The 24,939-nt window shown below is 48.9% G+C and overlaps 1 protein-coding gene across 1 annotated transcript in view; it reads right to left on the reverse strand.

The window, feature by feature from the left end:
* The window catches only part of LOC149310211 (SCO-spondin-like), a 131,465-nt gene that overhangs the window by 21,732 nt on the left and 84,794 nt on the right, over nt 1-24,939 (reverse strand). Inside the window, exons 72-93 of the mRNA XM_089534034.1 lie at nt 24,839-24,885; nt 23,279-23,479; nt 22,821-22,991; nt 22,328-22,525; nt 21,270-21,366; nt 19,547-19,770; nt 18,703-18,855; nt 17,622-17,788; nt 16,216-16,376; nt 15,432-15,652; nt 14,493-14,534; nt 14,102-14,272; nt 11,766-11,975; nt 11,222-11,389; nt 9,739-9,870; nt 8,208-8,448; nt 6,595-6,747; nt 5,225-5,271; nt 4,125-4,295; nt 3,394-3,562; nt 1,800-1,963; nt 654-784 (exon numbers count right to left, since the gene is read on the reverse strand). Coding sequence (XP_089390160.1) covers nt 654-784; nt 1,800-1,963; nt 3,394-3,562; nt 4,125-4,295; nt 5,225-5,271; nt 6,595-6,747; nt 8,208-8,448; nt 9,739-9,870; nt 11,222-11,389; nt 11,766-11,975; nt 14,102-14,272; nt 14,493-14,534; nt 15,432-15,652; nt 16,216-16,376; nt 17,622-17,788; nt 18,703-18,855; nt 19,547-19,770; nt 21,270-21,366; nt 22,328-22,525; nt 22,821-22,991; nt 23,279-23,479; nt 24,839-24,885 — 3,439 coding nt within the window. The remainder of the gene's footprint in view (nt 1-653; nt 785-1,799; nt 1,964-3,393; nt 3,563-4,124; nt 4,296-5,224; nt 5,272-6,594; nt 6,748-8,207; nt 8,449-9,738; nt 9,871-11,221; nt 11,390-11,765; nt 11,976-14,101; nt 14,273-14,492; nt 14,535-15,431; nt 15,653-16,215; nt 16,377-17,621; nt 17,789-18,702; nt 18,856-19,546; nt 19,771-21,269; nt 21,367-22,327; nt 22,526-22,820; nt 22,992-23,278; nt 23,480-24,838; nt 24,886-24,939) is intronic.

Here is a 24,939-nt window from a genome sequence, read left to right on the forward strand (position 1 = left end):
CATGTGGGGTGCAAGTAGTTTCCCCACCCCCTGGCAAAGCAAAATTGTTTAGTGTCATTCAGCCAAAAAAATAAGAATAGATTGCTCTTCAGCAAAGCTTGAAAAATGTATTGGATCTGTAATCCAGAAAGACAACTTTGCTAAGCAGTGCTCCTGAGCATGAGCAGAGTGTGACTGTCCTCATCACATTGTGGGAGTAGGAATTAGGACTTCCAAGGACACTATTTCCATGTCAACAAGGGTCTCAGGCACTAGCAATTTGTGGCTTCCAGATCAGTGTTTTGGGTTTTAGCCTAAATTTTAAATGATTGCTAAAACAAAATCAGCATCTTGGATCACTCCCTTCAAGTTCAGACTAAAATCCAGAGCTAAATGCATTGCAACACTGACAAGGAAGCTTCCAGGCACCGCTACACATATATTCAGGGCAGGAAGAGCTGCACCCCATCACTCTTTGTTTGGAGGACAGAGCCCAGCACCTTGAATATTCCCTCCTGCACCCCAAAAACTGACAAGGAAACCAAGAGTCTTTGTTGTACCCAGAACTCTTTCAGGAAAGGTCTCTACCTTTTCCACTCAAAATCCTGCAGCAGGGAGTTCCAGAGGTTATATCTCTTCTGGGAAAAGTGGGGTGCAAGGGCTTGCTCTCTCACCTGCGGGCAATAGCAGCCAGGCAGGCAGCGGAGGATGTCCTGGCACAGTTCTGGGTGGCGCAAGGTGGAGCAGAGGCTGTCACAGGGGGAACCGCAGGCCTGGAACTGAAAGGGGGGCTCACAGCTGGACTCTGGAAGACAAGATGGTGGGTGAGGAAGGAAGGAAGGAAGGAAGGAAGGAAGGAAGGAAGGAAGGAAGGAGCAGGGCAGGAGGAGAGGGAGAGGAAGAGCTTGGAGAAAGTCCCCTTTTTTGGATCACAATCCCCCAAATCCCCTAGAGTCAGGATGCTCATTTAATTAATGATTATTTGAATGCTTTCCTGCCAGAAATTGATCTGACTAAAAAGATGGGATTGATAGTTTCTGGTTAATTGGGATTGTATAAATGTAGGGTTAGTTCCGTAAGGGTGAATGTGTTTTGATAAAGCTGAGAAGAACCGTGAGAAAGGAGGCTTCCCACTCAGGCTTGGTAAGCGCTGGCTGATCCCTGATTGGGAATGAGTTGAATAATTTGAAAATATAATATAGAGATATGGTATTTAGTGATAACAGGTTTTATAGGTGATGTTCATAGTTTTATATACGTTTACTTATTGATATATACTGGTCAAACATGTGTGATGATATTGTTAAATACATGACACCAATCCCAAGTGATACCTAGTATAAACAAAGTACAGAAAGATGCTACTCTAAAGATGTTGAGTCTAGTGTTGGCAAGAAGCTGAAGATTCACACAAATCATGCCAATTACCGGATTTTCCGGATGGTAAACCATTCCATTGTGTCAATGACTGAAGCGTGGGAACTGGGAGCCAATCACTAGGTTACACCATTTTATGGGGAGGGATTTTCCTATGTTCTATGAAAGTGTTTCAATGCATTCCAACTTAGACTTGTCAAAAAGTCACTGACCTCTCTACTAAGATCTTTTTTACGATAAAGCTATTCTTCGATTTTAAACGTCTAGAATTTATCCTTTTGCAATGAAAGTGGGTTTGTAGACGTGTGGTACCTGATACCTCGCCAGTCAGCAGAGGTATTCTGGGAGATGTGGTCCAAAAAAAGTGTCTTTCCAAAGGTCTGCAAATGTTGCTGACCTATTTGGGGGGAAGGGGGCACAGGAGAGAGTTTGGGGCCGCTCACCTGAGCACTGGGAATAGTCGCACATGCGGAACTGCCCATCCAGCCCCACGCAAGGCTCTCCGTCCGCCCCAGAGCCCCGCTGGTTCCGGTAGCGCTGCTGCACCAGGAAACTGCAGGAGCACCGGGTCCAAGCTGTCCAGGAGCTCCAGGGACACTCTGCGGGAGAGGAAGGGGAGGACCAGGAGAGCAAGGTCAGTGGGGTGACAGTGGGCCAGAGGCAGTGTGTCTGCCCCAAGAGCAGCCAATTCCAGGGGTAGAAAATAAGGCCACCCCTAACACACATATCGTGTATACCCATGTACAAGTTGACCTCATGTATAAGTCGAGGGAAGGTTTCAGGGTCAAAATCCTGGGTTCTGATGTGACCCATGGATAAGTCGAGGGTAAAACTTAGGGGGCTAGAAAGAAGGATGGAAACGGGGAAATACCACTTCCGTCCCTCCTTCTCCTTCTCTGGACCTTTCCCAATCAATTCCCAGCTGCTGCAGGCGAGGTTTAATATCGGCTTGAGAAGGGAAGCAAGTGGATTTAAATGGAGAGTTTTTCCAGTAGGAAACCAGGTGTTGTAAAAGGGACCAGAGAGCAAAGGAAGTGGTTTTAAATGGAGAGTTGTTTCTAATAAGAAGCAAAGGCTTGCAAAATGGACTGGAGCGGGGAAGGATTGGTGATCAGGCTTGCTTGCTTTAGGAGCTTCCTAAGCACTACTGATGTATGGTCCCTTATATAAGTCTACCCAAGATTTTAGGGGCAATTTTGGGGCATACATTTCTCGACTTAAAGTGGGGTACAGAGGAACAGGGGGAAACAGCAAGTACTCTGCCGGGGTGGGCAAAATGCAGAGAAATTTTATAATCTGCCCCCCAAATAATGTCATTTAGGGAGCATGGAAGGCAAATTATGGAGTGGCCGGCCAGAGGAGAGCAGACATATTACTAACCTTGATAGCTCCAAAAAAGCTGTAAAGACGGATCTCTTCCGACAAGCCTTCCCAGAATAATTGACTCAGTCACCTCACTGATATGGACCATCCTACTGACTATCCCTTGAGTGTCCTATTTTTGTTTTGGCAATCACTTTAATGATTTTCATTGTATTTTATTATAGTTATTGTTCTATATTGTACTGATTGTTGTTGATTTGGGGTGAAGGAGGGAGGGGGATTGTGGGGTTTTATTCTGTTGTATTGCATGGATTTTACTGATGTAAGCCGCGTCAATCTTGCTGGATAGGCAGGGTAGAAATAACAACAACAACAACAACCATGTTTTCCTCCCCCTCCTGGGGCCATTTTATGGCCAGGAAAAATCTTTTTCTAAGACTTTCTATCACTTCGGCTGCACCTGCACTGCAGAATTAATGCAGTTTAACACCACCTTAACTGCCATGGCTCAGTGTTATAGCATTCTGCTATTTGTACTTTTGTGTGCTATTTAGTCATCTCTGTCAGGGAGCTCTGGGGCCACAACAAACTACAAGTGGCCTTAGAGTCACCTATAAGTCGGAAATGACTTGAAGGCACACATCAAGAAGAGAAGCCCTTGCCTGCGTGTCCTGTCCTTTCCTGCCCCTAGGGGGTGCCACTTCCTTACCTTTGCAGCCCTGCAGGTAACATGCTGCCACCTCTTGGCGGAGGCTGTGATTGCATGGTGCCCCTCCAGCATCCTCGGGGGACGGGCAGCTGCACAGCCCTGTGCGGGAGGCCAAGCCGGTTCCGCAAGACCTCGAACATGGGCCCCAGGGGGACCAGGGACATGGCTCATCCCCTGCGTGGGAAAAGAGATGGGGTGGGGAACAGGGGCAAAGAGAAGTTGGTGCGCATGGGGCATCAGCAGAAAGGCAAAGCCTGTGGCAGAGCCTGGTAGCTCATTTTGGGGACCTTCTAGGGGATTCTGGGAGTTGTAGTCCAAGAAGGGAGCTGATCTGTTCTTGTTAAAGGTAAGAAGGGTCAGTGTGGCATGACCCCCGGAAACATTTCTGCTTGCCCTGACTACAATAGACCCACTGAATCAATGGGACTTACATAAGGGTTGATTTGCCAAGTTCCCATTGATTCGGAGGGTTTACTCTCATGGGGATTTAGGCCCTTGGGGTAACCTTGGGCAAGTCACACTCTCTCAACCTCAGAGGAAGGCAATGGCAAACCTCCTCTGAAGAAACTTGCCAAGAAAACCCGGTGATAGGTTCGCCATACAGTCACTATATGTTGGAAGCAATGACAACAACGTTTCCAGCACAATGTGGTCCTGAACAAATGCTACAGAGGGACAACAACCGGGGAGCCCTGATGGTCACTGGTCAGCAGGATTATCCGGGACAAACCCTCACCTGGGCAGGGCAAGCTGGAACAGTTCTGGGCCTGGACCTCAGGGCCGGTGCAGGGCAAGCCGTTGTTGCGTGGCGGCGGGTTGATGCAGGCCCGCGTGCGAATCTGGGTGCTGCGGCCACAGGTGGCAGGACAGTCGGACCAAGGCGACCACGGGGTCCAGGCACCATTTACTGTCAAGCACGAAAAGCAAGGGAAGAAATAATAATAATAATAATAACAAGAATAACAATAATATTTATTTCTACTCTGCCTCTCTAACAAGAGTGAGGCGGCTTACATCAGTAAAATCCATATGATACAACAGAATAAAATCCCACAATCCCCCTCCCTCCTTAACCCCAAATCAACAACAATAAGTACAACATAACAATAACTATAATAAAATACAATCAAAATCATTAAAGTGATTGCTAAAACCAAGAATAGGGCAGTCAAGGGATAGTCAATAGGATGGTCCATATCAATGGGGCGAAACACTCTGGTTTGGAGCAGGGATTGACATAGCAGCAGACCCTCCTCCCAGTAAGTAACTGGTCAAAAATATACTTGAAATGGACCGATGGGTAGCTAGCCTACAGCTTTTCCGAAACACACTTGCCTCTGTTCCTCACCCCTCTGCCAAAATCATACAGTTCCTTTAATTTCTAAGTCCTCTGTGAAGCTTTTAAGGAGAAAACCTATGCATGATATCCAGTGTAGGACCAAGAATGATTGTCAGCAATCAGCATCAATTCTTCTTCCTCATCACTTAAAATGTTGGTGAATATTCTTTGACTTCACAGCCAGTCCACTGGAGGAAATCACAATTTTATCCCAATTACGTGGGATAAGTTATATAAAAATGCAAATTGCATGTCTTAATTGCAGATTGGGAGATGAGGAGGAGGAGGAGGAAGATGATGGTCCTGCTGCATCAGACCAGCTGGGTCCGACTGAAGTCCAACCAGCCCTCCATCTGGGCAACTTATCAGAAGTCCACACGCAAGACAGGGAAACCCATAGAATGGACAATTCCTGCTAAAAGTCGCCTTCGGAAAACTTTGTGTGCCCATCAAATAGGTCAACGGGTATTGTATTAGAAAAGATGGAAGCTGCTCACCTGCGCATGCGACATCCAGGCAGTAGACACCTTCTGGGGTGCAAATACTGCAAATGGTGGCAGACAGAGAGAAAGAGGGGTGGTCAGGCTCTCCCCTGGTGTTGCTGACCCTCCATTTCCAACCCAGCCAAGGAAGTGGCTGTGTCTGCAGGTGCCAGGGCAGGAGTGGGGAAAGTGGGTCCTGAGGGCCACATGTGGCCCCTCAACTCTTTCTGGTTCCCAGGACACACACATCCAAACACTGAATACAAAATTCAAAGCCAGAGTAGCACGCCTGTGTCCACAGGCAAAAGACATCTGTGGGCTGTTTTTGTAGCCTTGGCCCTTTGCCCCAGGCTCCCCCAGGTCAGCCATTTTCCAGAAGAAAGGGGGCTCCAGGGATGACAATGAGCCCTTTAAGTAGGTTGCATCGCTCTCCTCCACCATTCAACATTCTTTTTCAAACTCCACTTTTCAATACCAGACGCAGACGTTTAGCCACTACTGTTTTTTGTGGGGCATTATATTGGTGTCTTCTCTCCCATCTTCAGGAAGGTCCAGGGGCAAAAACCCCTGCCCCCCAGACCCAGCCAAATTGCCCACTCCTGTTGCAAAGAGAACTAAAGCAAGGTTGCAGGACCTATGCTGAGTTACTGGGAGCTGCCTTCAGGGTCTGACTGGCAGAAGCAGGTCTGCCCTGTCCACCGCTGCTGCTGGCTGGACCTTTTACATGGAGGTGTTGCCACTTTTGAACCCAAGACATTCTGTATGCACTGGGTGATGGGTTCTAATCAAGGAGTTATTATGGCTTCTCCCACATCATAAAATTGTCAAATCCTACAGGTGGAAGGTGCCCTGAGAGACCATGGAGTTCAACCACTTGCTCAATGCCAGATCTCCAGCTAAAGCTTCCCAGCAGGGAGCTGTGCAAGTTAACTCTCAAAAGTTATTAACAGGGAATTAAACATATGACTTGTGTTTTAAGTAGAGAAATGCTGGACATTCCATAATGGATTTAGGAAAGTCAGATGGGCTGTGTACAAAATGGGTCTATTGGGAAATGCAAAACTCTGCCCCTTCCCCTTCTCTCCTCCTGCTGCATTTACTGAGTGGAAACCACTTTAGCACACTCAACTCAGTTTGCAGCGACTGATGCAACCTGAGAACAAAGGGAAGAAATGGGAGGAGAAGGAGAAAGAGAAACCGGGGCATTTAAAAGCAACTCAGAAAGTGCGGTGGCAGAGGGTTAACTGGGGCCATCTCTGCCAACTGGGATAGTGAAAGGGCATGTGATAGCAAATGTGTGGGTGATCTTGCCTGCAGCTGCCCCATGCCTACAGCACATGGGGCTGTGTTTCTGGGCTGGACTGGGGGGACAGGAAGGCTCTAACCATTGCTGGCACTCCCCCAGGAGCCAGGTGGTGCCCAGCTGCATCTGGTGGCCCTCATGGAGACAGAGAGCTGGGCAGGGCCCCGGGGCGCAGGGATGGGTCTGCTGCTGCTCCTTGAGGCACTCCGGAGCCCATGATCCAGACGTGGAAGTCCTGGAGGGGAAGGGAGGAGAGGAAATGCCGAAGGAAAGAACACAGGATCTTACATTACAGTTAAGCCGGTGGCAGCTGTTAAATAATCTTATTAAAAACAGCACACATTTAAAACCACTTAAAGGCATTTAAAACATGACAATGAGAGGAAGAGTGCACTCTATGCAGCCCATCTAAGGGACTTTCAGCAACAACCACTTCATTCCCAAAGGCCTCTTGGAAGAAAAAGACTGTTTTGAGATGATAGGACTCCCTGCAAAAAGTAATGCTTGCAAAAGGGGAAGGCTAGAGACCCAGAACTTTATCCCATGGAGGCAATTTATAGGCAAAGTGGTTAAACCCCAGGCACAAATGGGATTTTAAAAATCCGCTTTTGTGGGTTGTTTTTCCAATGCGTTGGCATCAATGAGAAATAACACAACATTAATCCAAACGCAAAGTCAACAAAACACACTCCTTTTTACTTTCAGGAAGTTCCCAAGGGTAAAAAGGAATGGGTTTTGTTGACTTTGCATTTGGATTAATGTCGCATTATTTCTCATTGACGCCAGCGTCATCTGAAAAACTACCCGTTTTTGCGGTTTATTTCTAATTTCTGTTCAGGTTAACTCTGAATGTCGTGTGAAGAACAACCCGCCTTTGCAGGGTTTTCCCCACTTTAAATCAAGTTTCTGCATGGGATATGTCCCGCATGATAAAATCTCCAGCGTGGCGTAGTGGTTCGGGTGTTGAACTAGGACTCAGGAGACCAGGGTGCAAGACCCCATCGGCCATGGAAGCCCATTGAGTGACTTTGGGTAAGTCCCACTCTCTCAGCCTCTGAGCAAATCTTACCAAGGCAAGCCCATGATAGGTTGGCCTAAGGGCCACCATAAATCGGAAAGGATTCGAAAGCAAACAACAACAAAGTGTTGCAGACAGGAGGAAAAGAGGGAGACGCTCTTAGTCAAGGAAGCCGCAGCCACCGCCGGGAGTTTGCAATGAGAGGGTCTCTTCTTGGAGGCCAATGAATCCCTCCAAAGGCCACCAGAAAGGAAAGCTGACTTGATGGCAAATAAAAGCAAGAACATCACCTTTCTTCCAGAAGAAGGAGAATGCTGGCTAGGGGATTTTGGGAGCTGTATTGCCACCAAAGTCATATCCCCATGTTCTGGGCATTCAGTTCCCTTAGTGCAGGGGATCCCAACCTTCCTAATGCCACAACACTTTAATACAGTTTCTCATGTTGTAGTGACCCCCAACCATAAAATTGCGGTGTCTCGCTTCCTAAGACCATCGGAAATACCTGTGTCTCCCCTGCGCATTGCAGGGGAAATATCTGTTTTCCGATGGGCTGAGGCTCCCCGTGTGAAAGGTCCGTTTGACCCCCAAAGGGGTTGTGACCCACAGGTTGAGAACTGCTGCTTTCATGGCAACCCCCCCCCCCCCCATGTGCGCTGCTTCCCCCTTGCTTGCCTGACCTGAACCGGGTGCGCAGTCCTTGCCCGCAGGTGACGCTGCAGGGGGCCCAGCCGGACCAGAGGCTCCAGGCGCACTCGCTGGGCAGGCAGGTGCGGTTGGTGCAGAGGAGCCGACCCTCCAGGCAGGAGCAGTTGTTGCAGCCGTCGTCATGGAGGCTTCCTGGTGCCCAACTGTGCCCCTGGGAGTCTGTGCATTCACAGTGGGCAGGGGAGACACAGGTGCCATCCTGCTCCAGGGTCCCTAGGTGAGGAGGAGACCAGACTTTTAACTTTGGCTCAAGGCCCAAGGCGTATGGGATCAGGCTGAAAAGAAATGATCCGGTCATAAGAAGAATGCTTTCAGTAGATCAAGGCAGAAGAACGTGCAACTGGGTGTGCTATTTTAAATAGGTAATCCAAAATGTTTGGGACCAGTTGAGGTCTGGAGTTTGGAATTTTTCAGATTTTGGAATATGTGCATTTAGATAATAAACGACCTTGGAGAAGGGACTGAAGTCTAAACATGAAATTCATGCACCTTAATGTACACATCACCTGAAGGCAATTTTATAGACAAAATTTTAAATAATTTTGTGCATGAAACAAAGTTTGTGCACATTGAACTACCAGAAAGCGAAGGTGTCGCTAACTCAGCCACCCTCACGGACCATTCTGAATATTTCTAATCTTTTTGATTTTGGAAGTATGGAAAAGGGAGAATCAAATTGTATGCATTTCTCTAAAGAACTGCCAATACAAGTGTGACTCCTTTCGGCTTTGGTGCCCTTTGTGCTATGTGTACAGTCCGTCCTCGCCTTACGCGGGGGATCCGTTCCGGATCCCTCCGCGTAAGGCGAATTCTACCTATGCTTGAGCCCCATTGGAAACAATGGGGCTTGTGTGCGGTGGCGCGTGCGCGCGCGGGGCGCAACAGGCATGCGCGCCCATTCAATTGAATGGGACGCGCCGCCCCTTCCGCCCCACGGCTTGAGTGCATATGCTCAAGGCCGCGTATGGTGCGCCCGCGTATGGCGCGGGCGCACTGTATTTTCCAATTCTTGAGGAAAACTTGGGTCTTGTTGTTGCTAATAATGCTACTGTCATAACATGGCTGGCGGATATATCTTTCACTACTTGATAGAAATCACTTGTTAGGGGGAAATCATGGTCAATGTATTGTGTAATTTGACCCTCAGCATGCATACAGCAGGAGTGGCCAATTGCAGAAGGTCAAGGGGCCTGTTATTTTCTTTCCGCCATCTCTACTCTGCAAAACAATCCTTCGCTGCTGACCCATTGGGGGCCATCTCAATGGGACCAAGGGCCAAATTAACAATCTGGAAGCCACCCTGAGAGCCTTTGGGGTATAAATACATTAATTAAACAAAATCTCTAATGGGACAAAGGAACCCTGTTTTGCTCCATTAACTGCCCACAGGGGACCCACAAATGGGTGTCTGGGGGTGGTCAGTGTGGCTCCACCTTAAGAGACTTTGCGCATTCTTGCCCTGCATCCACAAGTGAAACCCAGACGCAGAGATGGAGCCCTTACCTTCCGGGCAACGGCAGCCGGGCTCACAGGCCTCCCCGTCTTGGCACTCGATGCCCTCCTGGAGATCCCAGCAGTGGCGCGGGCAGGCATTGGCGCAGTCCTCCAGGCGCATGGGTGGGGGGCAACCTTCCTCTGCTGGGAGAGAGTGGTCAGTTATCTAGCAGTGCCCTGGGACCAGTGAGGCGCAAGTGTGGAACATGCACCCATGGGGCCATCTTTGGGCAATATTTGTTCCATTTTAAAAAAAATGGAAAAAATAATAAAGTAGATTTTTAAAAAAATAACAATGATAAACAATGGGACAAACAACAAACAAATTATGGAGTTTATCACATGGAACGAATCCAGAGCAGAAACTAAATTTAAACTGAAAACAAGCAGCATTTGTGTAAAAGAGAAATAACGCAGTATAGAAATTATTTCTATTAATTTACACTTTTATAGTATTGCTTTAACTTTGTTACAGTAATATTTTATTAATTTTATAATCTTGTTTGTGGTGTTTGTTTCTATTTCTGGATTGTTGTTTTCTCTCCCTTGTAAAGAGCTACGTAAAGCCTCTGGCGCTATACAAATAAACATAATAACAGTAATAGTAATAGTAATAATAATAACCTGAGTGCAAAGTCGTCAAAACCAGTTCCTTTTTACTTTTGCTAAATTCCGAAAGTACAAAGGAGCTTTCCATTCTGATTATTTCCGCGTTATTCCTCTTTCACACCAACGCAGCGGACAAACAACACCCGGATTTTAAAATCCCGTTTCTGCAGTTCACCCTCCGTGTGATAAACTCCTGTGTCTAAAACATGTTAATGAGAAACAGCATCAAATTACGCTTTTAGTCTAAAGCTCGTGGCATCGGGTATCTTCCCTACCAGAGGTTCATTGGTTCAGCTTTCTAATGTGAACTTTAAAGAACTTATCTGAGGGGCCACAATTCAATCACAATCCAGACACCAGCTGCCCCTATAACCAACAAGACATGCATAGAATAGCATACTTCACCAGACATTTTAAACAACTAACAGCACTGTATTACTTTTGAAATGTTCTTAATGAGTCAGAAGAACAAATTATAGTGACACAATATGCATGTGGAGGTTTCTATGCATGCGCAACAACTTTCACGATCGTGTGCAATGGCTGTATCTTCCTGACAGAGGCACATGTTGCTGTACATCCAGCAACACTGCACATCCAGATGGGCAAAAGGTCTTGTGTGTTGATATGCATAATGCACTGCCACTATTCTGTATGGGGGCTGCACACTCCTGATGTAGCAGATCTCTCTCACTAAGTATCTATGCTGTACTTAGGGGGCATAAGATTGTGGGAGCAAGGACTCTGGCACCTGGGTTATGCAAAGTGTGTGTGTGTGTGTGTGTGTGGGGGGGGGGGGGGGGGGGGGGCTTCACGTCTCATGGCAGCTCCATGAATTACATAGGGTTTTCTTTTCTTACACAGCCCAGCCCCCCAAACTCACCGCAGGGCTTGGGGTTGCAGATACGGACGTGATACTTCTCTCCTGGGCAGGGGCGCCCTCCATTCTTGGGTGGGGGGCTGGTGCAGGCCCGGGTGCGAGAAGAGCGCCCCCCGCCACAGAGACGGTCACACCAGGACCAGGGGCTCCATTTGGACCAGGCCCCGTCCACTGAAAGGCAGGGCCAAGAGAGAGAGAGAGAGAAAACACTTGGTCAGTTTGAGCCTTCTTGGCAAATGGGACTTGGACACAGTATGGAATCTCCTTTTGGGGACCACCATTCCCAGAATCCCCTGCTGGGATTCTAGGATATCATGCTTCCCCTGCTAAAAAAAAATCCCAGACTTGAGAACGGTGCTTTCGTTGGACCTGAGTTCCCAGAATCCCAGTGGATGTGCTTGTAAGGGGACTCTGGGGGCTGCAATGTCCCCAAGCTTTCCCAAGCTCTGAGTTGTCTGGGACAGGCCTTCCGCCTGGCAAATACAAGGGCCATGATGGCCTGGGGATTCTGGTGGTTGCAGTACAAAAAGGGGCAGGTGACCCTTACCTTTGCAGGCCTGGAGGTTGCAGAAGCGCCGTTCCATGTTGGCCGTCAGGATGTCTGGGCACCAGTGCCCTCCTTGCCCCGGAGGGTGGTAGGTGCGTAGGCGCCGTTGCTGCCCCACCCCACAGCTGCGGGAACAGGCGCTCCAGGGGGCCCATGGGGTCCAGGTGCAGTTGAGGCCCAAGCATTCCTCACCTTGGCACAATGGGGCATCTGGAGGGCACCAGAGGAAGGGAGAGTCAGAGAGATGGACAGGAGTCCGTGAATCATTTAAGGAGCCTGAATGGTGGTTGTTTGGGTTGGGATGGCTGCAGACAGAAGTGTGGTGAACGTCTTTAAAGAGAGGCTGGCTGGCCATCTGTCAATGGGGGTGCTTTTATTATGAGTTCCTGCATGGCAGAAGCAGGTTGGGCTAGATGGCCCTTGGGATCTCTTCCAACTCTATGATTCTGTTATCTTTTCGGCAATTTGCTGTCCATGCAGTTTCATGAGATACTATGAATTCTCTGCTAGATGCCTCCAGTTCTGTAGTTTAAGGGAGTGCGCAGTAAAATCCTATGTACCTCTGAAAGACTGTGTTGCCCTATACAAGTCTGCTGGGGTTTTAAAAAGGAGAGCCAGCATGACATGGGGGTTTCAACGTTAGATTTGGGCTTCTCTGGAAGACCAGGGTGCAAATCCCCACTTAGTCTTGGAAACCCACTTGGTGACCCTGGGCAAGTCACTCTCTCACAGCCGCAGAGGAACGCAGTGGCAAGTCCCATATGAAAAAATCTGGCTGTGAAAACACCTCCAAGGAGGAGGAATGAAGACAGGATGAAGGAACATCAACGGTCTCGATATACAAATGGCACTATAATACCAGCGAAAAACCTCACAGACTTGGAACAATTACAGTGGACCCTTGTTATCCGCTGGGGTTTGGTTTGAAGATCCCCCGTGAATAACAAAATCTGTGGATGCTCAAGTCCCATTAAATATAATGACAAAATGCAAAATGATGTCCCTTATAAAAAAATGGAAAATCAAGATTTGATATTTGAAATGTATACTTTTTCCGAACATTTTCAAACTGTGGATGCTTGAATCAGTGTATAAGAAATCCATGTATAAGAAATCCGTCTTTTCTGCTGCTCCAGAGAATAGGACCCAATGGAACAATGGATGCAAGCTACAGCAAAAGAGATTCCAGCTCAACATTAGGAGGAACTTCCTGAGAGTAAGGGCTGTTCGACAGTGGAACACACTCCTTCCTCGGAGATTGTGGTGGAGTCTCCTTCCTTGGAGGTCTTTAAGCAGAGGCTGGATGGCCCTCTGTCAATGGGGATGCTTTGATTTGGATTTCCTGCATGGCAGAAGAAGGGGGTTGGACTGGGTGGCCCTTGGGGTCTCTTCCAACTCTTTTATTCTATGATTCTATGTGTATAAGAAGGGCCAACTGTACTAAGGAAACCCAAAGAGGAAAGCGCAAATGCAGGTTTACTGCTAAACATAAGGAAGATAATGACCATGGGGGATCTACAGAAATTCAACCTAGATAATGAGGAAATCAAAATAGTTAAAGATTTCTTGTACCTTGGATCAAACACAGATCAGAACGGAGACTGTAGCCAAAGGATTAGAAGAAGATTACGAATGGGAAGGGCAGCCATAAAAGAACTAGGCAAGATCTTAAAGAGCAAAGATATACAATTAAGCACAAAGGCTAGAATCGACCAAGCCATCATATTCCCTATCACCATGTACGGCTCTGAGAGCAGGACAGTAAAGAAAGAAGATAAAAAGAAAATCAATTGAGATGTGGTGCTGGAGAAGAGGATACCATCTCTCCCTGGAAGCCAAGGTTATTATAGAATCACAGAGTTGGAAAAGACCACAAGGGCCATCCAGCCCAACCCCTGTTCTACTTGGACCACTTGAAGAGAAAGCACGAATCATTAGAAAAGCCAATAATGCTAGGAAAGATGGAGGGCAGTGGAAGGAGAAGAAGACAGCATGCCAACGGATGGGCTCAGTCATGGGACTGAATCGGCAAGACCAAAGCAGAGCAGTGGGGGACAGGGCCGCTTGGAGATGTCTCCTCCATTGGGTCGCCATGAGTCAAGACCAACTCAAAGGCAAGTAACAATAAACAACAACACACTTATTTTGGCCTTACAGTCAACCTCCTGTCAGCAGCTTTACAGTCCAAACTAAAACGCAGGGCGGATTCTCTGCCACCACTGACATGGGGGCCATTGGCTGCTGCCACCAGTTCTCTGTCCGGGGGAAGCCATGTGTGCATTTAAGATTTTAGTTGGGTTACGTGAGATGTGCCCGAGGTGGGCACCATTCCTCACCAGTGCACTGGGGCAAGTTGCATTCTCGCTCCTGGAAGGCCTCCCCGGTACAGCTGGCCCTTCCCAGGCAAAAGCGAATGCGGGTCTTGATGGCCGGGAGCTCTGGATCGCTGCATGTTTTTGAGCAGGGTGTCCAGGACGTCCAGGGAGTGAAGCTGTCCCTCTCAGGACCTGAGGAGGGGGAAAGCACAGGGGATTTAGGGGAGGAAGAAACAAGAGGAAGAAGACCACTTACCCACCTAACCCGCATGATGCCCTTTGGGGTGGCAGATGGGCCCCTGTGTTCGTGGGCCATTCCTTACTGCGAGGGCCTGATCTTTCACATAAGAGAAGGACTCCAAAGCAAGCATTTTGGCTTCCTCGCCTTCCAAGTTCATGGAGGCCCCCTTACCTGGGAGGCCAGAGACGGGCTCTTTGGTGGGTCCAGCCAGAGCTGAGAAGAAAAACAAAGAGGACGGACTGAGATCAGCAGGGCTGCAGGAGGACCTGGATCAAGGGCCACTTTCGGCCACCAAGATTGGCCCATGTCTCTCAGGGCATCTGAGCCACTGCTAGCAAACTATCCACGGAGGGGAGATGGGGACACTCACCCACGCAACCATGCTACAAGTTGGTAGGATTTACGTTGGGGTGAGGAAGACAGAGACTGTGTGTTGTACAGTCAACCCGCCTTTCACAGCCCCCAGGCCCTCCCCCAGGACAACCTCAAAGTCCCCATTTTGGTGTTATATTTTTTGCTTACCTAAAACTGCACAACCCCCCCCCCAAAAAAAAAACCCCAACCTCAGACCACTCCAACCCCAAAACAAGAAGCAATGTCATATCTCTTCCAGGCTAGTATAACACAGACTGGCGAAAACTGTGAGACCCACTGGTACCCTCCCCCCACTACGGGTAAGAAAGTACCCCCTGCCCTTCTCATCGCCACACTACACTCTCTGTGCTGAGACCTTGAGGTGGGCTGAGGGGGGGAGACAACAGCCAGACCCATGGAGGCCCTGGGTGCCACAGAAGAAGGCACCACAATGCAGTTTGTTGTCTCCTACCCAGGGAAGGAGGCCCGCATAAAACACAACTCTTTGAGGCAAATGCAGTGCAGATACAGCCAGAGTTTGACACCACTTTAACTGTGTGTGTGTGCGCGCGCGCATGTGTACAGATTTGACTGATGACATACCAGCTTGGTGAAGCATCCCCTGACAGGGGTGAGAAACATGCAGCCCATCAGCCATCCATGCCCCAAGGTTGTTTTTGAGTGCATGCCCATATACACACATGTGACATGAGCACAAGGCACTTGCTGTAGCCATTGTTCTCCACAGCCCTTTACCTGTGCAATCCAGTGTCTGGCAGTACTTGATATCAACCCGAGGACCAAGGCAGTCCTTGCCCCCGTTGGCAGGGATGGGGTTGGTGCAGTCGCGGCCCCTGGTCATGTTCCCCAGCCCCCCGCAGGTCAAGGAACAGGGGCTCCAGGGGCTCCAGAGGGAGAAGCCCCCGTCGATGGGGCAGAGGGAGAAGGCACAGTCCAGTTGTCCATTGCGGCAGGAGCTGAAGAGAGGAAAGGCTACAGTAAGGACAGTGGTCATTTCTCCCACACAATCTCTAGGCGGTTGACCTTTTTTCGAACTACAACTCCCCCAAAATCCCCCAGCCACAACAGAACATATTTGATAAATATATCAGAAAGACCTCTGGGCTGCTTACGAATAACATTAAAGCAACAGAGTAATCAGATTAAAACAATAAAATAAGCCAAAAAACATATTAAACATAATAATGATTTTAAATGACTTATTATTATTATTATTATTATTATTATTATTATTATTATTTGTATCCCGCCTCTCCCTGTATTCCTTTTAATTTTAAAAACATTAAAACTATATACATCAGTGTTGGAGACCTTGGGCAAGTCATACTCTCTCAGCCTCAGTGGAGAACAAGGGCAAACCCACTCTGGACATGCCTCACCAAGAAAACCCAGTGATAGGGTCACCCTAAGTCAGAAACGGCCTGAGGGCACACAACAACAATTTGAGATAATATTTCTTCCACTCTCCATCGTTGGACCATTCTTGGATGAAGCCACCGGTCAATGGAGATGAACTCACCAGTTGCTGCAGGCAGAATAGATGGTGCCATTGGGTTCCACCTCGTCTCCTGGAGACAGTGGCTGACCATGGGCACCCAGGACGGCCGGAGGGTGGCCGGGGCCCGAGGAGTGGCTGCGGAGGGTCTTCAGGGCCTCCTCGCTTAGGATGCAGGGACACTCCTGGGCCAGAAAGCACAGAGAGAGGATGAGCAGCCAGGAAGGCAAAGGCAGGCTGAAAGGCTGGAAGGGGGAACCTCTGTGCTTTCATTCAAACATGTCAGACCCACAACTACCCAGGATTGTTCTTTTGCAAATAATTTTTGAGGGTTTTCTTTTCAATGTTCCCCAGGGAGCCTTGGGGCAGTTTTCCCATGTTTTGGCCCCTGCACGGGCCGTTGTACACCCAGGAGAGGTCAGGTTTTTCCAAGCAAGAAGTGACCTGCTAGGATGGAAATGCCTTCTTCTGCACCCACAATGGCCCTGAGAGGGCAAAAGTGTGGTGAAATCACTCTCCTCAATACCGCATCAAGAATATTTGGTTGCAAACATGGGGAGCACCGGGGGGGGGGGGGTGTACCTAAACCTGACAGTTGCCCATGCCTGTCTTAAAGGTTCAAGAAAGCGGGACTTAAAAGACACAGCCAGACCAATTCCCACTTTGGGCTGGGTGCATCTTGTGTTGTTAGAAGGGGTCCCACAAAGAATTTAGTCTGAACCAAGATGTTCCAGCCTTCTCATTAAAAGAACAAAGTAGTCCTTATGATTTGAGAAGCATCCAGCAGGTGCTCCAGGTTGACTGGGCAAGACTCTGAGAGGCTCCCCTCCATGGGCTTTGCTACCACTGGCTGGGCATCCTGCAGACAAGGAGGACTTCCAACCATCCCACTTTTTCAGCTGCTTTTAAAATGTCCCAGTTTCTCTTTCTTCCTCCCATATTCTCCCCTTTCTTGCCTCAACTGTTGTGAACTGAGTCTAAAGTGCAAAAGTAGTTTACACACCAGCATGGCATGGGAGTAGAAGAAGGGGATTAATCTTGCCCTTTTCAGTTGGTTCAGGCAAAAGCAAACTGCTGCAGCCTCTCCTGAGTTCTCTATTCTTCCTCACTACTAACTTTTGCCTTCTTGACCGCACGCCAATCCTGTTTGGCCACACGTGTCCCAGTTTTCATTTCTGAAATGTTGGAGACTATGCCCAATGGAAAAGATGGCAGCAGCCATACCTGTGCTCCCCATCCATACACTTCCCTTGTCTCCCCAGGTGCTAAACTTTGCCCCTTCTGTTACTGCTGTTCCTTCTGCCATGAAATCCTTCACCTAACAAGATAGACCGGGGGGGGGGGGGTCCCCAAAGTGTCCCAGCTGAGGGCTTCATCCTTATGAACCCAAGCAAGGCACCCCAAAACAAGAGAAAAAGAAGAGGTCAGACCTGGACACAGGCTCCCTGGTGCTGGTAGGTGCCCACTGGGCAGTGGCAACCCTCTTCGCAGCCGTCTGAGAAACAGTCCATCTGGCGGGTGAGGTGGGCGCAGCTGTAGGGACATCCCTCTTCCTTCAAGCACTCCCGATACAATCGCCCCTCCGGGCAGCCCACCTCTGGAAGTGGGTGGACAAACGTCAATCTCAAGTGGCTTCCCCATGGCAAGGCCTATGTCCAAGGAGACCTTGGACACATGGCAAGTCCTTGGGATCCCATCAGGCAGTGCCCAGGAGAGTCAAAGAGGTGGATCTCCTTTGGGGGCTCCCATCCCCTTTGCCAAAAAGGGCAGCTCCCCCAGCTCCCCTGCGAGGCCTGCCACACCTGTCCCCAGGTGAAAATACAAGTCCTTTTCTAGAACCATCAGCCACTGCTGCCTGACAGCAAATCCCCCCATAGGAGTTTATCATGCGAAGGAGATCAGGAGTTTGCCCCATGAATATCCCGGGGGAAAAATCACATCATTACATGTAATGATTTCACACGATGCCACATGAAACCCACCATTAAAGTCGTTGCAAAGAAGCATTAACACGCATCTTTTTGCTTTTGGGATTTCAGTGACAATGCATTTCCGATATCACTTTATTTGCACAACTGCATGTGATAATCATTTGTGCAATTACTTACCATTTCTGCTTCGTTTGCAGGATGCTATAAATGCGCTTTAATCTCTCTTTAATGCCAAAATCAGCCCCAGCGTGATAAACTCCACAGTCTAAACTTTCATGGAGATGTCCAAGGTGCTGAACATATTTTTGAAGGTAGGGTCCTACACCTTTAAAATCTGAACTCAAACCCAAAGCAGATTCACCACACCCCTGGCATGGAGGCCACTGATCACTGCTACCAAGAACATCAGGCAGAGCTTACCTCACCAGGAGGCTCTAAACCACCACTGGATCCACTGGTTCCCACAACATCCCTGTGAGGTGGACCAGATGGTGGTGGAGCTCCAGGAAGGGAGCTGAGGAATGGGACGCCCAAAAGGAAAGAGGGTCTTCTCTCATGAAGGGGGCAAGAGCTGACTTACTGAGACACACTTGAGTGTTGCAGGTCTTGCTCTGGGTGGTGGCCAACCTGTGGCACTCCAGCTGCTGGCATTGGCGATGGCGCACTTGCTCTCCGCCGCCGCAAGAGACGCTGCAGGGGGTCCAGAGGGCCCAGGGGCCCCATGCGTCCTCTTCTGTGGGGCAAGAGGGGGATAAGAGAGAAGTCAAAGAGGCCCCCAGGAAGAAAAAGCACCTCCCGCTGTTTTTTGCAAATGTTTATTCACTGGCCAGGCCAAAGTCTGTCCTGCTAAAAGGTGACCAACTGGCTAGCTGGCCTTTGCGCTGTTTGTATCCATGTATTTATTTATTTACCATATTACAGGTTGAGTCTCCCTTATCCGAAATCCTTGCAACCAGAAGTGTTTTGGACTTTGGATTTATTTATTTGGAATATATGTACAGTATATACATCATGAAGTATCTTGGAGATGAGATCCACATCTCAACACAAAATTATTTTATGTTCCCTATACAGCTTACACACATAACCTGAAAGTAATTTTATACAAAATTGGTATTTTGTGCAGGAAACAAAGTGAATGTACTCTGAACCATCAGAAAGACAAGGTGCCACTATCTCAGCCATCCATGTAAAAAGTTGGGGGTTTTGGAGTATTTTGGAATTCTGAATGAGGAAGATTGAAGCTGTCAATATTATTCTCTGCTCATCCCTCAAAATTGGGACCCCAAGGCCGCTCCTTTCCAGTTCAGTCTCTCCTTTCCTGGAGCCTGATGTTCAACTGCTAAGGTTTGAGAGGTCAAGGGTTACAGGTCGGTCAATGTCCCCCATTGTGGCCCACATCTGCCCTTCTCCCTCCTCCGTACCTGGACAGTCCTTCTGGTCTTGGCAGGGTCTCCGCTGCTCTGCGCTTCCCAAACAGCCCCGTCCTCCATTCTGAGGGGGTGGGTTGCTGCATTCCCGGAAGCGGATCTGGGCCCCCGGCCCACAGCTCTGGCTGCAAGGGGACCACGGCCCCCAGGGGCTCCAGCCGCCGTCCAGGCGGCACCAGGGATCAAGGCGGCACTGCAGCTGACCGGCCACACAGGTGCTGGGCAGAGAAAATTGAGAGGGGGGGTCAGTCTTGTATTCATTTCAGACTCAGACAGACATTCATTTCCTGCCCAGAGGGATGCAAACTTCTATTCACTTTATTCTTGAACACAACAGTGATTGACGGCTGAAATTTTGTCCCTGTTGAGTGAGAGAACGAGAGATTTTGCATATTTCATTGATTATTATTATTTCCCATCGTAATCTTTTTTTTTTTTGCAAAAAAAAAATCTTTTGTTTAAAAAATTAGTTTTCTGTGCAGAAATCACTCTTTTGCACAAAAAGCACTCATTTCTGAAAACATGCAGAAGGAAAAAAATTATGTTGTGTGTACACACACAACATAATTTCCTTCAGTGGGTAAAAATCATTCTTGCATTTAAGAATGAAGTAAGTGAAACTGTACATCGTGGAGTCATTGGCTTTCATGGCTGGCATCTATAGTTTTTTTTGGGGGGGTTGAGCTATGTGGCCATGTTCTAGAAGAGAAACTGTACATCCTTAGACTGCCATGTGCCTCTTCAGGTAACTTGGTGTCTTTAGATGTGGGGGAAGGCTATCCCAGAGTCAACCAAAGCCAGGTTTCGTACACAGGATGTGAAGAGGGCTGCCATAATTCTTTCTTTCTTTCTTTCTTTCTTTCTTTCTTTCTTTCTTCTCCTCCTCTTAAGATTGACCTCAAAGTTCAGAGAATTTGAGGGTGACTTCTACATACGGCAACGGCAGATGCCATGGTGCTGACCTGGGGAGCCTGGAGGGGAAGGGGGTCTTTCTCCTCTGCGGGAGAGCTGCCTCCAGAACTCTCCATCGCTCAGGATGAAGCAGTAGAAGTGTAGTGTCTACATCAAGGGAAGTCATAGTGCCACTCTAATCTGCTTCGGTCAGGTCCCACCTGGAATAATACTTTGTTCAGTTCTGGGCAACACAATTCAAAAAGGATGCTGAAAAACTGTATCCAGAGGAAGGTGAGCCAAATGGTGAAGGGTCTGGAAAACCTGCCTTATGAGGAAAGACTTAGGAAGCTGGGGATGTTTAGTCTGGAGAAGAGAAGGCTAAGAGGTGATATGAGAGCCCTGTTTAAATATTGGAAGGGATGTCATATTGAGGAGGGAGCAAGCTTATTTTCTGCTGATCCAGAGAATAAGACACAATGGAGCAATGGATACAAGCTCCAGGAAAAGAGATTCCACTTCAACATTAGGAGGAACTTCCTGACAGTAAGGGCTGTTCGACAGTGGAATGCACTCCCTCGGAGGGTGATAGAGTCTCCTTCCTTGGAGGTCTTTAAACAGAGGCTGGATGGCCATCTGTCACAGGAGATGCTTTGATTGAGAGTTCCTGCATGGCAGAAGGGGGTTGGACTGGATGGCCCTTCCAACTCTATGATTGTAGGAATCAGGAGGGCTTCAGCTTTGACAGGGAGTTGACTAGATGGCCCTTGGATGCCATGCTCCCAGAGGGGCTTCTCTTGGCTTGCACCCAGTTGTCTGCACTCACCAGTTCTGGCAGGGCCCATATATCGTCTCCCCTGGCTGGACATACTTCCAGGGGGGCAGTCCTGCCCAGGATGAGAGGTTCCCTCCTTCCGGGGCACCTGCAAGGAAGAGAGATGGTGCCTCTGTGAAATATTGTCCCTGGCCTCCTCTGGGTCAAATTATTCCACGTTCCCTCCCAAAGGCTCTGTCAATGGAGACAGCCTTGCCCCCACACAGCATCCTCCGGATGAGATGGTCTCAGACCCTCGCCATCATGTTGCCCCTCTCTCTACCTCAAAAAATGATCGAGTGCAAAGTGAAGAACGTAATTGCAGCTCTGATGCTGGATCAAGCTAAAGGCCTCACTAATCCACCTTTCTGTTCCCAACGAGGCCAACCAGTTGTCACAGTCAGGAAGACAACACCTCTCTTCCATTCATACTCCCCAGCAACTAGTTTGCTCAACCTCAACTGTCTCTGCCTCCACTTCAGGAAATTATGGTCCTTCAGCTTCTGTGAGATGCTGCTGTTGCTCTTTTGAGGTTAGTTTCCCAACTACTGAACAATATGTGTTGAGAATCTATCCCAGGAACAGGCAAACTGGGGCTTTTGCTATGGTTTGGATTATACCAGTGATAGCAGCTGGGATCTCATGTCAGATGTGGGACAGTGAACCCACTGCAGGGTCAGGGACATTCAAAGGAGCCGTTCAAGGCACTAGATGCATGACAAGGACAGAGTTCAGCACCACAGACAATGCCTTGGGTGGATGGACTAGATCTGGAGCGGAGCCAGCATGGGAGCCATCAACTGCTCTGGAACATGCATCCCACAACTGTTGAGCATTGGACCTGCTTGCTAAGAGAAACTAGAAAGGGAGCAAGAGAAGGCCATGCCAGAGCTGATGCTGAAAAAGGTGCCACGCAGTTAGGGCCAGATTGCCTTTCCTGGATGGGCGTCATCTCTTCCCATAGCCACCCATACAGAGGTGGGGTGGGGTGTTTCTTCCCTGCTACAGGGCAAAATGTCACAGCAGTCTCATAACTTCCCTTCTCTCTTTGGAACTCCAGTAATGCTCACCCAGCCAAATGTTCTGGTACTTGCAGTGGCACTGGTCCGGACTGACGCATGTGCCATCCTGAAGCAGCCATCCCTCAGGGCAGGCACATGCTGGCTGGCAGTGCGGACTGTCCAAGCAGGTGGTATCCAGGTGCAGATCCTCACAGGTGCGCGGGCAGGACTTGCCACAGGGGAAGGACACCTGGCCTCCCCCACAGTCTGGGAAGAAACCATAGGAAACCACTCAGTGCTCTACAGGGGTTTTTGGTGAATGAATTTGTGATGGTGGTGGTGATGGTGGTGATGATGATGAAAATCTGCATTTTGCTTTAATTTGTGCTGTGAGCTGCATTGGCCACACATTGGGAGAAAGGTAAAACCTTAAACAGGAAAATAAATTTTGAACCTTGATTGTTCAATATGGCACTCATTTGCTCTACAGTTGAGCCAAGGCACATGTGCCGGGTGGAAAGCAGTGTTTCTCTGGCCCTGATCCTGTGCTCCCCCCACTCACCTTCACATGTTGTGTTTCCGTTGTGGCACGGGCGGCTCTGAAGGGCTTCTCCAGTGCACAGCAGACCCCCAAAGCGGGCAGGAGGGTTGTTGCACTCCCTGCTCCTCACAGATTCACCTGCGCAGGCATCACAAGGCGGCCATGGACTCCACGTGCTCCAGGCTCCATCCACTGCCAGAGGCAAAATGCAAAGAGAGGGTGTGTTTGTGTTGTGTTTGGTAATATCATCCTGGCTAAAACCGCAAGGCGTGCCTGCAGGCGAGGTACCAACCTCCATTTCATCTCTTGCTCTTAAAAGGAAGGACAGATTTGCTGCTGCAGGGGCCACACATCCACCCCCTGGAGAATTTGCCTCATGGCATAGACAACTCTCAGAATTGGGGGGTGGTCTTTACTGCAGATGCCACCACACTCCCTCACCCTCTGTTTTTGCCTCCCCCCCCCCCAATATTTGGTACCTGGGCAGAAAGTGGCAGTGGGGCACTCTTTCCTCTGCAGCTGCACGCCGCTGTTGCCATGATATTCTTGCGCCCCTTCACACTCGGGACCCCCGTGTTGGGGCTTGGGGCAACTGCATGTCCGATAACGGGTCACCATCTCGTTGCCACATGTCCTGGAGCAGGGGCTCCATGGGGCCCAGTCGCACCAGCTGCCTAGAACTGGATTGGGAGGGAAAGAGATTATGGGGTCCCCTTTGTGGCTTCTCCTCTGTTCATGCAAGCATGAAGCCAGAGCTTTAATGTAGGGAAGGGATCTGAGCTGGATCAAGGGCATCTCAAATGGACAATTCTCCAGCCCCCATCACTGGGGTCTCAAGACCCAGAGAGTCACAGAATCAGAGAATGGGAAGGGATACCAAGGACCACCTACTCTAGCCCCCTGCCAAGTAGGAACTCGCAGCTAAAGCCCTCCTGAAAGATGCCCACCCAGCCTCTGTTTAAAGGCCTTCAAAGGAGGTCATATCCCACTATCACACAGCTCTTACAGTCAAATAGTTCTCCCTATTGTTTAATGGAATCTATTCTCTTGTAATTTGAATCCATTGGTTTGTGTCCCAGTCTCTTGAGCATCAGAAAACAAGCTCACTCCATTTTCTACATGACACCCCTTCAGGGAATTTAAAAGAAGGCTCTATCATGTCACCTCTCAGTCTTCTCCAAGCTATACACACCCAGCTCACTCTGCTGATCCTCATAAGGTTTTTGCTTTCCAGCTCTTTGGCCTTCTTGGTTGCTCTCCTCTGGACACCTTCCAGCTTGTCAATATCCTTCTTATGCTGTGATGTCCAGAAATGGACACAGGAGTGCGATCCTGCCAGACATTAAGATTTGGAATTTCTTCCTAGTCTGAAGCTACATCCCCAGAGGCGTTTTTGCTGGACAGCCACCAAGGCAGGAAGGGAGATTTCTGTCTGGGACTTGTGCTGGATGACAGCTTGACAATGTCACTTTTTAGGGACTGCAAACTTCTAGGAGCTTGTTTTCTGCTGCTCCAGAGAGTAGGACCTGAACCAAAGTTACAAGAAGGGTGTTCCAGCTATATACTATCAAGAATTCCCTAACATAAGAGCTGTTTCACAGAAGAACAGACTCCATGGGTGATGGTATGCTGGAGCTTTTTAAGCATGGTTCCAGTGGTTATTACTTAGGAGTGCTCTAGTTGTGGGTTCTTCCATTGGCAGAGGGTTAGACTACATGACCCCTGAAGTCCTTTCCAGCTCTCTAGCCCTGTATTTTGAATCCTTTGCCAGTATGGCAGGTGCCCATTCTCGTGGAGAGATCCAGAACTGCGATTCATAAAAGTAATTCCTCCAAGCTGTGTACCAAGCTGTGCCCTAGGCAAGCACCAGGTGCTGAACTCTTAAGGCAGGGTCCTCCTATAGAAAGCAAGGACCAGAATACTAAGGATTCCAGAGGTGCCTCAAGACTGTAAGAAGACTATAGAAGTTCCCCAGTGAACACCCAGCATTCAGCTGGAGTCCTTCCAAAACTGGTATGGAGTGAGATTAGGGGACTCACCAGGACAGGGCCGGTTGGTGCAGATCAACTTCCCATTGGAGCAAGAGCTGGAAGGAAGGAAGGAGGACTGGTCAGATACCCATGGCCAGAGATAGCAGAAC

This window comes from Sceloporus occidentalis, unplaced genomic scaffold (assembly GCF_023333645.1).
Source record: "Sceloporus occidentalis isolate IW3139 unplaced genomic scaffold, rSceOcc1.0.p SCAF_7, whole genome shotgun sequence".
Lineage (NCBI taxonomy): Eukaryota > Metazoa > Chordata > Lepidosauria > Squamata > Phrynosomatidae > Sceloporus > Sceloporus occidentalis.